Here is a 12,570-nt window from a genome sequence, read left to right as displayed (position 1 = left end):
AAGGACTCGAATTTCCTCTTGCACGAAGGTGGTCTCGTCCAAGGATCGAACCAAATATTCCCACCAATTCAATGAGATTGATACGCATCATATTTGATAAACTACATATTAATGAGGTTCATTTTTTAATTTTCATGAATTAACTATTTTTTCCGGTTTCCTATTCCATTGTAAATATGTTACAATAATAATGTATGTGTTGCAATTCTTGTAGACTCCTTATGACACACCAGAAATAAGGTCATTAATTAATGATGTAGAGGTATCAATGATTGTTCGAGCAAAAGTCCCTCTCATATGTTTTGCAATTGTCGAATGACATCCAATAGACAGGGTCATGAGACAATTTGGACTGCGACAAATTATTCCAGATGACCCACCAAACCTAGATCAAATCCACGACATAGATATGAGAGGGAGAACAAATATTTTTTGGCCTCACCATCATCGTCACTGGATTCTCAAATGGAATCATTGGAATAATTATATTGTTCATGGTGAAATGGACCAAGGTCTTTTACATGAAAATTCAGAATACATGCAATGGTATATACGTCGAACTAGACGATATATATCGTGTGAAGGAGCAGGTTGTAAATCTACTTTACAATTTTAATCATTCTTGATATTATTATTCATTGTTATTTCTAACTTTATAAATTTGAATCACAGTATTATCCTAGTTATCACCAACATCAATCATATGCGGAACCTAATGTACCTCCAGTGCATGTTCTTGGATTTATGTCCCAACATCATCCATCACAAGCACAATATCAATCAACAAGTTTTTCTGGTCATGCGTCTCAAGGATGTCAACAAAGTTTTCAACCACTGGGGTTCTCATCATATATACCTCAATACTCATTAAAAGTCCCTTCTACCTCAAATGTTTTTTATGGCTCCTCACAAATGTTTGCCACCACTTTCAACACTCCACCATCTACATATAATCTTGCACCATCGAGTTCTTGTTATTGTTCATCATTACCTACTCAAATATGTGACATGAGTCAAGAAGATGAGGACGAGGATGAGGATAACAACAATAACAACGATGACAATGATGATGGTGATGGTGTTGATGATGATGACAACAATGGTCATCATGTTCCTCAACAACAACGGACAATTACACGTCAACATCCTAGAACAAGAGGAGGTAGAGGCCGTAGACTGAGAGGACAACAAACATGTAATTTTTATTTAAATATAATCAATTTTTAATTTAAAGTCTTTCTATTTTTTTAATGTATTTTTATTGATAGATTATTTAAACTTTAAATAAAAAGCATTTAAAGTAAATTATATTAACTTAATATTATCACCAAAAATATACTAATAAAATCAACTTAATATTATTTATTATATATTTAAATATATTTTTTAACTTTTTTATTTTAAAAAAATAAAATCGTAAACATTATTAAATTAAAAAAACAAATTTACAAAAAAAAAAGGTTAACAAATTAAAAACAGGCTACAAATAGTAAAACAATATTTTTAAAGAAGGTGAGGGAGGGGAGGTTACGACTTTGAAGTCGTATACCTCAAGAAAATTTAAAAAAAAATAATACAATTTTATAACTTTAAAGTCGTAAAAAAAATTATATTTACACTGAAGTCGTATATATTTTTACGACTTCAGTTGAAAAAATTAAAAAATTAAAAAGTTGTAACAACTGAGTAATTTTTTTAAATATACCCCCAAATGAAAAATTCTGAATTTTTTTACCCGATTGGTAAAAAAGCCTAGAAAAGCACCTGAACTACTCACATCATCTTGAAAGGTTGATGGTTCTCCCTCTTCAATTAGAAGACAGTATGCACCATGACACGCCATGACAAATTATGAGTGCCAAGATGGTTTTAATTTTAGCTGTATTGATCATCGAAGTTCTTCTCCATCATTGACTTATTAAGGCAAGTGGGTTTTGGAGGGTCTACCTCGTTTAAGGCGGGTTGAAAGTAAGGGTGGGTCAAGGCAGGTTGGCTTGCTCTGCTATCCCAAGTTGAAGGTTAAACTCCTATGGACTTATTGATTTTATATTAGAGTGAGACATATGAGTGGGTAGGTGAGTGGAAAATGTTAAAAAGCATAGTAAAGAATGAGAAGTGTATTACAAGAAATTGGTTAGGAAAACAAAAAATAAAGAGGTATTTTGAGTGAAAAAATGAAGAAATAAGTTGACACGTGTCTTGAATATTGTTATAATATACAAATAAATAAATAAGTATACTGTATTATGCATAACAAAAGCAAACATGACTCTGCGATAAGTTGTTCTGCTCTCCATAACGAGGTCAGTGATTTGATTCCTGTCAATATACATTTTGTATTTTCACTTTGCGTGGTACAACAAGAAAGCATAAAATGAAAGGGATTTCCTCAAAAAAGAAAAATAGGTTGACATGTGTCTTTGTAAGATATTGTTTTAATATTAATAATAGGAAATAGAAAATAGATAATTTCTCGATCAGTGGACCAACTCATAACCCAAATAAACTGCAGCTCTTACCTCAACCTTCTCATCCCAGGTCTAATCAACAAATTCAAGAACCGGGAATCATACAATGTAAGAATATTGCAGAACCTACAGAGCCTGTGTAACTGAATGTATACTTTTCTATTTGTTGTACTTGACCAGAAAGCTTATATAATTGGGATTTATGTAACACACTTTGAACATATAACATAATATACCCAACAATTCTGTCCTCTACTTGCTCCTTATGAGCCTTTTTCTCAAGCACATGAATCAAAGCTAGTAAGCATGATTTTGAGCAAGGTGAAACTTTCCAATGCCGGCAAGTGTTTTAAGAACAAGAATATACAAAACTGACTATATCATTATCAAGTATAACAATATCTAGAAAGCTCTAAACAAGGTCAAGATATATTAAGTAAAAGAACCAAAAATGGTTGAATAGAGAGTAACTTCTTATGCTATTTCATGCTTCTTTCCAGGCTTGTCAAACGTAAAGGCACCTCTTGATTGTTGGCTGTTGGGTGTTCATTTTCTTTTGCTTCTTCCTCATCATGGTCCACTCTTACTATCAAGTTTGCTGTTGGTGAAATGGGAGACAACTCAGTGTCAGAATGGTAATCATCTTGGTCATCATAGTTTGGTGTGAAGTGAGTTGAGTGACCGGTAGTTTTGTATCGGTGTAGTGTGGGACCAGAAGAGTGTATTGTTGAAGCAGTGGAGCTTCCATCCAGGGCTCGCACCCTGGAATTTCCAAGTTTCACTCCTTGCTTCTTTTTCACAGCCATGTGCCATTTCTTCAACGCCTTCGACGTTTGTTCGTCAAATATTGATTTTTTCATTCTCGAGCCCATCTGCATGTGTTTACCATGATCATAGTCAATTAATCCACCTTGAAATCTTAGTAACTTGTAAGTATAAAGGTAAATGAGGATTGCATCGTGAAAACCAAATTTTGTAAGATACCATCTGAATGGTTAGGCCCTAATAAGCTCTATAAATAAGGATTTATCCTGAATGTTTCAGTGGAATCAGGAATTGTTAACATTAGTTAGTAAGGTTGTTATTAGTCTCTAATAAGCTCTATAAATAGAGAATTTAAACAATACTATCGTATCTTTCATCATATTAATCAAATCGGTTATTTTCATGGATGTCCTTTGCTATTCTTTGAGCTTTATGAGCTTTGGCCTCATCAACCTGGAACTATTTGCATCTCTCAGTTTTCTGATAGCAATTAATTATTGGAATTTAGTCATTCAAAATTGGCTCCGATCAAATACAAGAAAATCAGGAAACGAAAAGCATATAGTACCTGAGTAACAAGAGCATATAATGGAAGGGTGATGTAGCTGCAGAGGCATAGCACCCCAAGCCTAACAAGATAATTCATCAGATTAGTTTATGGCAATGTCAAATGCTTCAATCTTATTAATGCTGGAGGGGTCCCCGTATCTATAGTTTAGAAGGGAACCAATTATGCGTTCATATAAAAACACAGGCTAATTTGAAGTATGGAATGCATATTTAGGCATGCATTTTACGGAAAAAGAGAATTTTAAATCTAACACTTACCCTAAAGCTACTTTCACTATTGCAAGCTTGTAGTCAGCATGGAAACAATTTCTCAGCCCAAAAGAATACTGCAAATCAAGAAATCATTCATTTATCATTCAGCCATTTACCAAGATTAACATATGCTACAAAAAGACATTATTTAAGAGCAAGGTGTCAGTACCCATATCCACAAGAAATATGTTATTTGGAACGCATTCTGCAAGTAAGAAAAAAAATTGGTTAGGTACAAGCATTAACAACTCAAAATTCAAAACTCCAATATGTTTTTCTCTCACTAATGCTAAGGTTAAACTAGGAAATATTATACTATTCATTTAATAGTAAATTCATCAGCATATCTTAAATCTTAAATAATGTAAATGAACTATTTTTTTAAATAAAGTCAGAAATAAAAAAAATTATTTGCTTTTGAGCAGTATTTGAAAATAGAAATTTTTCCTGATTATGCAGAAGAGTTTTCAAGGTAAACATGTGTGTCTATATCATTAGCTATGTTCATTTGCTTCCCGGCAAAGATGCATTTTCAACTCTAAACCTGAACAGTTATACGTGTGTTGTCTGTTCCATTCCATCTTCTAAACATTTGTTCATGATTCTGTTTAAAGGAAACCAATTGAATACCTGGAACAAAGCAAAATGGATAAGGTGAAGAACTAACTGAGGCCGACCAAACCAAAAATATCTGTCTGAGCCTTGAACAAGAGGAATCCCTTGGACAACTGCGTGTCGTTCTGTGATTTCAATAGCCATGTTTGCCAGTGTGGCTTGAAGTTTTGTTCCAACAGCCAAAATTATCTGCAAACACATAAATGGTTTATAATTGTAGGTCTTAACCACTCTACATATTATATATAGGGAACAGAATACTTACCACAACAGGAATTAAGGATGCCCAAAACATAGCATGCCATCCTGGAAATTCATACAAGATTAACCAACTGTTATTCTTTAACTGAATACTCAACCAAAGAAATGTGAATTCCATAGGACTTCACTAAGAAAGTAGTTGCTCACCATTAACATTTAGTAGCAGAAAAACAACAAATGATGCCCAGAGGACAGGACTGTCAACAACATAGTGAGCATGTATGTCAAACAAGTTACCACTGGAAAAACGATAGACAATATGATGCTACAAATGCACGAGTAAAAGAGTGTTACCTGACTCCAACAACTACCTTGAAGTCATCCTCCAAGGATCTTTTGATATACTTTTGGAAGTTAAATTTACTTCCAGGAGCCAGGTGGACCTACACATAATGCATTGTAAAAGAGGAAGGAAAATTCAGTGTTAAAAGAACATGTCTTGTGGAGTAGGACTCACCGTGATAAATCCATTGCGCAAAGCCAAGTAGTCAGCCTTGCCCACAGACCTATAAAATTGTCTAAAGAAGCATCCCTGAAAGTAGCAACATGGAAGACGTGGTACAAGAGGTCAATTTAAAAAAAGCATGATAAATTCAAGTTATAAAACAGCAGGCTACTAATGATATTTAAAAAAATAGTAATAGTGAATCTACTAGTTCTACTACTTCACTACCCAATTTTTCTGAGCTATACCTAAAACAATGTCTCTAAAGTCCCACTGTTTATTTTCTTTAACAAATTTACATGTCTATGATGGTTCCAAAAAAGCCATGGGCACTTGCACCTATAACTTATTGATTAAATCAAGTCCTCAACCTCAGGCAAATATAAAATGAAAGCATAGTAGATTAGTAAAATGAGGCTTACTATATAGAAGAAGATTGAATATCTTGTCCAAAAAGAAGCATGAGCTCTCACAAATGATGTTTCATGTGTAAGCCGGAATCTTGAAGGATCTGCAGGCATAGTAAATTCCCAATATTGGCATGAGATTGTATGTAGCAACATTTCAAAGTAAATTGGTATACTTATCAGTAAAATTAAGGAGCTAGTTATTTTTACACTCAAAGAAGAAAAACAGTTAAAAACATCATCGGACATCATACCATTGGCAAACTCATACCCATGAGATGAAGTCTCCGCCTCCCATGCTTTCCATCCTCGAATCTGTACACACAAAAAATATATATTCAGTCACCATAGTAAGTTACCAACTCTTTAGTCTTCACTATCAGTGAACACAAAAAAGGGCATGACACTACTCCAGAATTTTATTAACAAACCAATATATAGTCAAGGACTCACAAACCTAATCATAGTAAAAGTCTGGGAACAAAAACATTTTCTATCTTTGATCATATCATAGCAGGTGACCAATCTCAAGACTTAAGCTCTTACATTTCGTATTAATCACCGAAGCCATTCTAATGCAATTTCTTTTCTATGTTTAAGTTAATGTACCTTAATTGGGTCTGGGCTTGAATATGGTTATTATTATATTCTCTAGCACAGTTCCAACCTACCTACAATTGCATCCACAATGTTCTAATTCCGTCTTATACACACACTAACAACCAAGATGGAAAACTGTGATAAGGACGTAAATTTGAGCCAATATTCGACCTTAATTAAAACTAAATCTACTCATTGTTTTTCCTTTTCCTTAGAAGAAAATAATAAAATTATAAATTAGTAAATAGAATAAGTTTCAACTATTAAATCTTCCAGACATCATGCTTCCAAAGCAAAGAGGAAGTCATAGGATCAGTTACCAACTTGGTATCCATAATATGCAGAGTTATGGAAAAATTACGAAAGTATTCAACCAATAAAATTATAAAAGAAAAAATCGTAAAGAAAGAAATAAAGACATGCAGACCTTTAGTCTCCCAAGAAGCATTGTGACAGCACTGTAAAACACATGAAGGACTGCTAAGAAGAATATGAGGATGTGTAACTGGTGCAATCCATTTCCAGATAAAAGTGGCTGATGTCTCTGAAACCAACAACAATTACACAGGCAACTGCTGATATCAGAAAAAAAAAATCTAATAAAGTTGGGCAGCAATGAGCAAAAGCAATTTTTGATATTATGCCGACTGTTGACAGAAGAAAATAAGTGGAAATCGTAGAGGATTCTGCTTTGAAACCCAACAAAATATGGGAGTGCAACACTTACAATCAACATAAAATACGTTATTTAGCTTAAGCAAGCATACATTTAAATGGAATTTTGAATGAGATAATCATATGTTTTCAATTAGCCAATCCACTCCTAAGATGGCATTTTGAATGAGACAAATGTACATCAAACAATATAACATAACATAATACGAATACAAAAATATGGTTTGTTTCTGTAAACATAAACCAGCAAAGCGATTCATAAATTATGATATTGAAATACTTGGAATTTAAACCAAGAGAAAATCTACAAGCCCCTTTTGATTAAAGAGCAAGGAATAACGTTTTCATTAAATTAAATAAAAGCTTAGCGTGGAAACATAGTTACCTCCTTGCATTGGTAAGGGGTAGCATCATCTGACAAATATCTGCGTTCATAAGAAAGAAGTTTCCTACGGTGTTCCTCTTCACCACTTGATCCTTTGTGGGTACCAACATACGGACATGGCAACAATTTGTCTGCCACATCGGCAGGAATGCATATTCTAACAATGTAACTCTGCCCGAAAGTCAGAAGCAGTGAAAGGAAACCAAGAACCATCAACTCTGCAAAAACAAAATCAACAACATAAAACGTGCAAGAAACAATTAATATAACTATTATTTATTATTATTGACATAGATTACAATAAAATAAATTTTAGCCAAGAAGAAGAGTCAAACTGATTTGGCTCCACCAGATAAGCATGAGTTCATAACAACTAATGGCTTTAATGAAGAACCCCTACCAGCTTTGACCTTTTCCAAAGCCTCAAGCAAAGCCTTCTTGTGTTTTTCCCTTAGCCACTGGTAAAAAATTCATCAGGTCAGCAAACAAGAAAATCAAAACACTGATCACGCAATCAAAACAACCCCGCAACTTGTATGATTACAAACATTATGACACAATCTCAACAAATACAAGAGTTTTCCACAGAAGCAAAAAAAAAAAACTGAAACTGCAAAGGCAGAAAGGACAATGCACATCAATCAAAACAAAATCCCAGAAACTTGGAAGTTCAGGGATCAAATTCAAAGACCAAAGCCTCAGCAAAAGGGACAAAAAAAAATTTTAAAAAAAAGGAAGCAATAGGGACAAAAATTAAGAAGAAAAAAATTGCATTAAGACCAAATTAAAGTAAATTGGACTAAACAAGAGGAGCGAAGGGGCAGTTAACTTCATTGTGAAACGCACAAGCAGGGAAACAGCGCTAATAATTGCACATACAAATCAAAAGGGAAAAGAAAAGAAATGTTTGAAAATGGTGACACACCGTTCCCACTTTGTGAAGGCTTTTCTCCAGAGTTATGGAAATCAAGATGAAAACAGTGCAAACACAAGCCACAGCCCATGTTGGTGTCTGATCAAGGTCTTTGGAACCGATACTACTCTCACTTGATGCCACAGCCACACAGCAACAGCACAACCATGAAACCAGACAAAGACATAGTTTTCTGTACTTTGAGACAGACATTATAGTATTAAGCACAAACCACCCAATATTCTCAAAAGAACAACTACCACAAAATGAGTGAGAAAAATGTAAAGTGGGGGTTCTCAGAAACAGATTGCAAAAACAAGGATTATTATATTAGTATCTGGGTTGTTCTGAAACAGACAAAGATAATAACTTTATGACTTTTTCTGATCTGGGTTGGTTTTGAAAAAGAAGAAGTCTTCAAAGCGGGTGCATTTATTGAAGAATAACTCTTCTTAGAGGTGAGAGAAAAAAGTTGTGGCTTCTGGTGGTGCTGCAGGAGTGTATAGCAGGCATGTCTTGAATGCAGTTTCAAAGGTTGGAGAAGGATTTTTTTTTTGTACTTTTTTTTAAGAAAAAGATTGTCTAATTTTCTGTTGTGTTCTGTCTTTTTGGTATAGTGTGTTGTGTTATTGTCTGTATTATTCGTATGAGAATGACCTTTTTGGTACTTAACTTTTTTTTAACATTTTTTTGGTACATGTATGAGATGTATGGGAATGATTTTTTTGGTACATAACTTTTCTTAACATTTTTTGGTACATGTATGAGATGTATGAGAATGATTTGATGTAAGAAAATAAATAATAAACCCAAAACAGAAATTATTATCATTATTATTCTTAACCGCGTGTGCAAATTTAAACTTGCATTCTGGTATTAATTAATTAGAGTGTTGTTCAAAATGGAAAGTTAACAGTTGTCACGACACTGGCAGTCTTTCGTTCATACTGAATTTTTCTTTTTCGTTTATCATTTTCCTTTTGTTATTTCCCAACTTGATTTGCGGCGAATTAAAGTACATTTTGAGTCTTGTTGTTTTGTGCAGAGTAAATTTTGATTCTGTCGTGGTATAGAAATAAAAATAGTAATAAAAGTGAAATTCGTTATTTTTAATGAAAAACTTTATTTGTGTGAATTATAGAAGTCAAACTATAATTATAGTTAAAAAAACACATCATTTAAAATATATAAGTGATTATTGAAGGTTTAAATAAGTTAGATATTAAGATTCTTCAAGCTCAGAAAGTTTAAATAAGTTAGATATTAACACTCATCAAGATCAAAACATACTTAAGGATAAAATACTATTTTATAGATGTATTCGCATATCATCTAACAACAAGATTATCACATCGGCAACAAAATTTGAACCAATGAAATGGATACTTTATGTTTTCAATTATAATAATTTTAAATTCTCGTATTTCATTCTTCTACAAATTCTTCTCATACTTTTATGGTAAATTTTAAATGTCTTTTATACTTCTATGATAATAAATATTTTTATTTTTTATTCAATACTTATCATAAAAGGTAATAGGAGAATTTAACATTATTCTTTTGATTATATTAAGTTTAGTCTTTTATATTAAAAAAAATCTATTTAGTCATTTTTGTTTTTAAAATAAGTAAAAATAATCCTTTGATTAATGTGTTGTGTCCAATATTGTGATAGGTGATCATGAGAGTGATAAAGCAAAGGCAATCACCCGACACCGTCATTCCTGATTGTGAGAATACTTGATTGTGTGAAAGAAGAAGAGAGAGAAGGAAGTCACATTGATGTTTTCCTAATTTTTAAATTTTAGGTTTTTATTATTTTTTTACCTGACATACTTTTAATTAGTATCCCTCCATTGTTCCTTTTTATAATATCTAAATAAAAGTAGTGATTGTTTCTTTTTATAAGATCCGATGCAAAATGTCTTATGCATTAATTACTTTTAGACTAAAATATTCATAATTAATTGTACTAGCAAATAACTAGAATAGAGAAAAAAGTATTAAAGACAAAAATAATTTTGAAAAAATATATAAATTTAAGATAAATTTATTGTTATCAATTAAGTTGATCATTTTTCCTCAATCATGATGAACTAGGTAACTAAATCTTATAAATAAGAACAAATGAAGTATTACATATGTTTTTTAATTAATTGTTCCTAAAGATGAGTTGTTAGGTGTGTGTCTATATAATAATATATTTGTGTTTTGTTCATGTGGATAACACTAAAGAGGACATATGGCTATAGTTCAAGCCACCATCGAAGCCCCCTTAATTCTGCTAATCATGAATCTAAGGTGAGTCATGCAACTTACCCTATTTATACACAATGTTCTTCGACAAAGGTGTCCACGTGTGATAGTCTCACTGGTCCCTTTTTGCCACACCACCGTGCAATAGGCTTAGCCTTGTCTCCCTTATGCATGGTACGGGGTGCATGATTGTGTGTGTCTAACATGTCAAGTTACGAAGTTTCTCTAATCCTATCGTCGCATCCCTAGAGTATGATTTCATAGCGTACCTCCTATCGTTTCACTTTCCCGAACATAGGAGTTGGGTGTTGTTATTGCTTCCAAGGAATGAGAATCAGTCTCCCTAAGGAAGTTGGTCATTACTGAGAGACTCATCTCAAGTAGTGTACAACTCTCCAAGCATTAAGTACTGGGGGATAATTGCTTAAGGGTAAGTCGTCCTCCCTTAAAAGAGTCATTCCTATAGGAGGGATCATCCTGATTAGTGTATAATCCTCCAAGCATTAAGCCTTATAGCGCAAATGCTTAAGATGAGTCATTCTTCCTATCAGAGTTGGTATTATTGGGATAATCATTCCAGTCGGTGTATAGCCCTCCAAGCATTGAGTCTTATGGCAAGACTAATCAAGGGCAAGTCGTTCCTCCCGCCAGAGTCAAGCATTATCGTGATAACTGTCCTGAACACTGTATAATCCTCTAAACATTAAGCCTTATAGTGTGAATACTTAAGGGGAAGTTATTTCTCCCACCAAGGTTGATATTAAAGTTAATCAAAATTATACGTTGTTCAAGTACATTCCTTAGTCTCTTCAAACTGATTTTTTACTTTTTGGATATATAATTTGAGATGATTTTTTTAGCACAGGACAAATTAAAAAGAAAACATTTCACATGTTTGATAGGAAAAAAAAGACAGAGCTTCAAATTTGATGGACAAGAAATATGTTTTAGTCTTTTGTTCATTTATGTTTTTTTTTTCTTTCTAAATCCACGGTATCTTTTGATTGAAAGTGAAAGACTAAATTCCTAAGCTTTTGAATGCATATTGTATTTCCCGAGTCCTACGTCAACCTTGTGCCGTTTCAGCAACAAAATAAAAGTTTAAGACAGCACCTAAAATGCCCAGTGCTGTTTAAAGAGGTTTTTTTTTTAGGGGTTGTGCTCAAGATTTTTTAACATGAATAAGATAAAAAGTATAATCTCGTTAAGTATGACCACTTGCTGAATACGCATGAAAATAATCGGTTCAAAATAAAAAATACCTTTCTACAATAATTTTTAACCAATAATTTTGCTGGTGGTTCGGTGAACAATTAGCATTTAATATATTTAATTAAGAACACAATCCATGATTGTACTTGTTGTTTGTGAATTAGGTTGTCTAATCCGCGATCCGTACTTTGCTCTCTAAAATGTCCGATTCTAATGTCTGATTCCGCGTATCACAAACACAAAGTTTGTTATATAAAAAAAAAGTATATCACTTTGGAAATTTTGTCTTTATTCTGTGCACAAAGTATATTACAAAAAAAAAATTATCATCTAGCATTAATCTCAGTAATAATTGGCCATTTAGTTAACCATAAGTAGTAACAACACACTCTTCCCTAATTTCTCTAATTAATTAAAATATATTAAAAATTATAAAATCAGGAGATAAATATTAAATAAGATGTAATACTTATTTATAAAATAAAATGCGTTCAAAAGGATGGGTTAGAAACTGCGAAGAAGAGGTTAACATTTCTCTTAACCTTAATTTCCGGATACCTTGCTTTTCAATTCAATTTCCGCAGCTCCACCCGCCTTTGATTGCTACCATACCATGACAATCATCAAGGTTCAACGAAGTGAACATTATTTTCTCCTTTGCATTCTTTTTAGTTGATGCATTTGGAGTTTTCAGACTGATAAAAAAAAAAAAGTGAACAATGAAATGTCTTTCATTTCTTTTTTAT

The 12,570-nt window shown here is 32.9% G+C and overlaps 1 protein-coding gene across 1 annotated transcript; it reads right to left on the bottom strand.

Annotated features, from left to right (window-relative positions):
* Window positions 1-2,585: 2,585 nt before the first annotated feature.
* LOC100788020 (MLO-like protein 10) lies at window positions 2,586-8,990 on the bottom strand. The gene is made up of 15 exons (XM_006599188.4): window positions 8,369-8,990; window positions 7,844-7,901; window positions 7,444-7,661; window positions 6,811-6,927; window positions 6,038-6,098; window positions 5,799-5,887; window positions 5,389-5,463; window positions 5,226-5,314; window positions 5,079-5,128; window positions 4,936-4,976; window positions 4,686-4,859; window positions 4,225-4,260; window positions 4,062-4,129; window positions 3,802-3,862; window positions 2,586-3,340 (listed from the first exon to the last, which is right to left on the bottom strand). The coding sequence occupies exons 1-15, from the start codon at window positions 8,567-8,569 to the stop codon at window positions 2,948-2,950; spliced, it is 1,731 nt and encodes a 576-aa protein (XP_006599251.1). The 5' UTR covers window positions 8,570-8,990; the 3' UTR covers window positions 2,586-2,947.
* Between the last annotated feature and the right edge of the window lie 3,580 nt (window positions 8,991-12,570).

The sequence above is a fragment of the Glycine max genome, chromosome 16 (genome assembly GCF_000004515.6).
Source record: "Glycine max cultivar Williams 82 chromosome 16, Glycine_max_v4.0, whole genome shotgun sequence".
In the NCBI taxonomy this organism is placed as follows: Eukaryota; Viridiplantae; Streptophyta; class Magnoliopsida; order Fabales; family Fabaceae; genus Glycine; species Glycine max.
The sequence above is the reverse complement of the archived record's forward strand: the minus strand, read 5'-3'. Positions and strand labels throughout refer to the sequence as shown.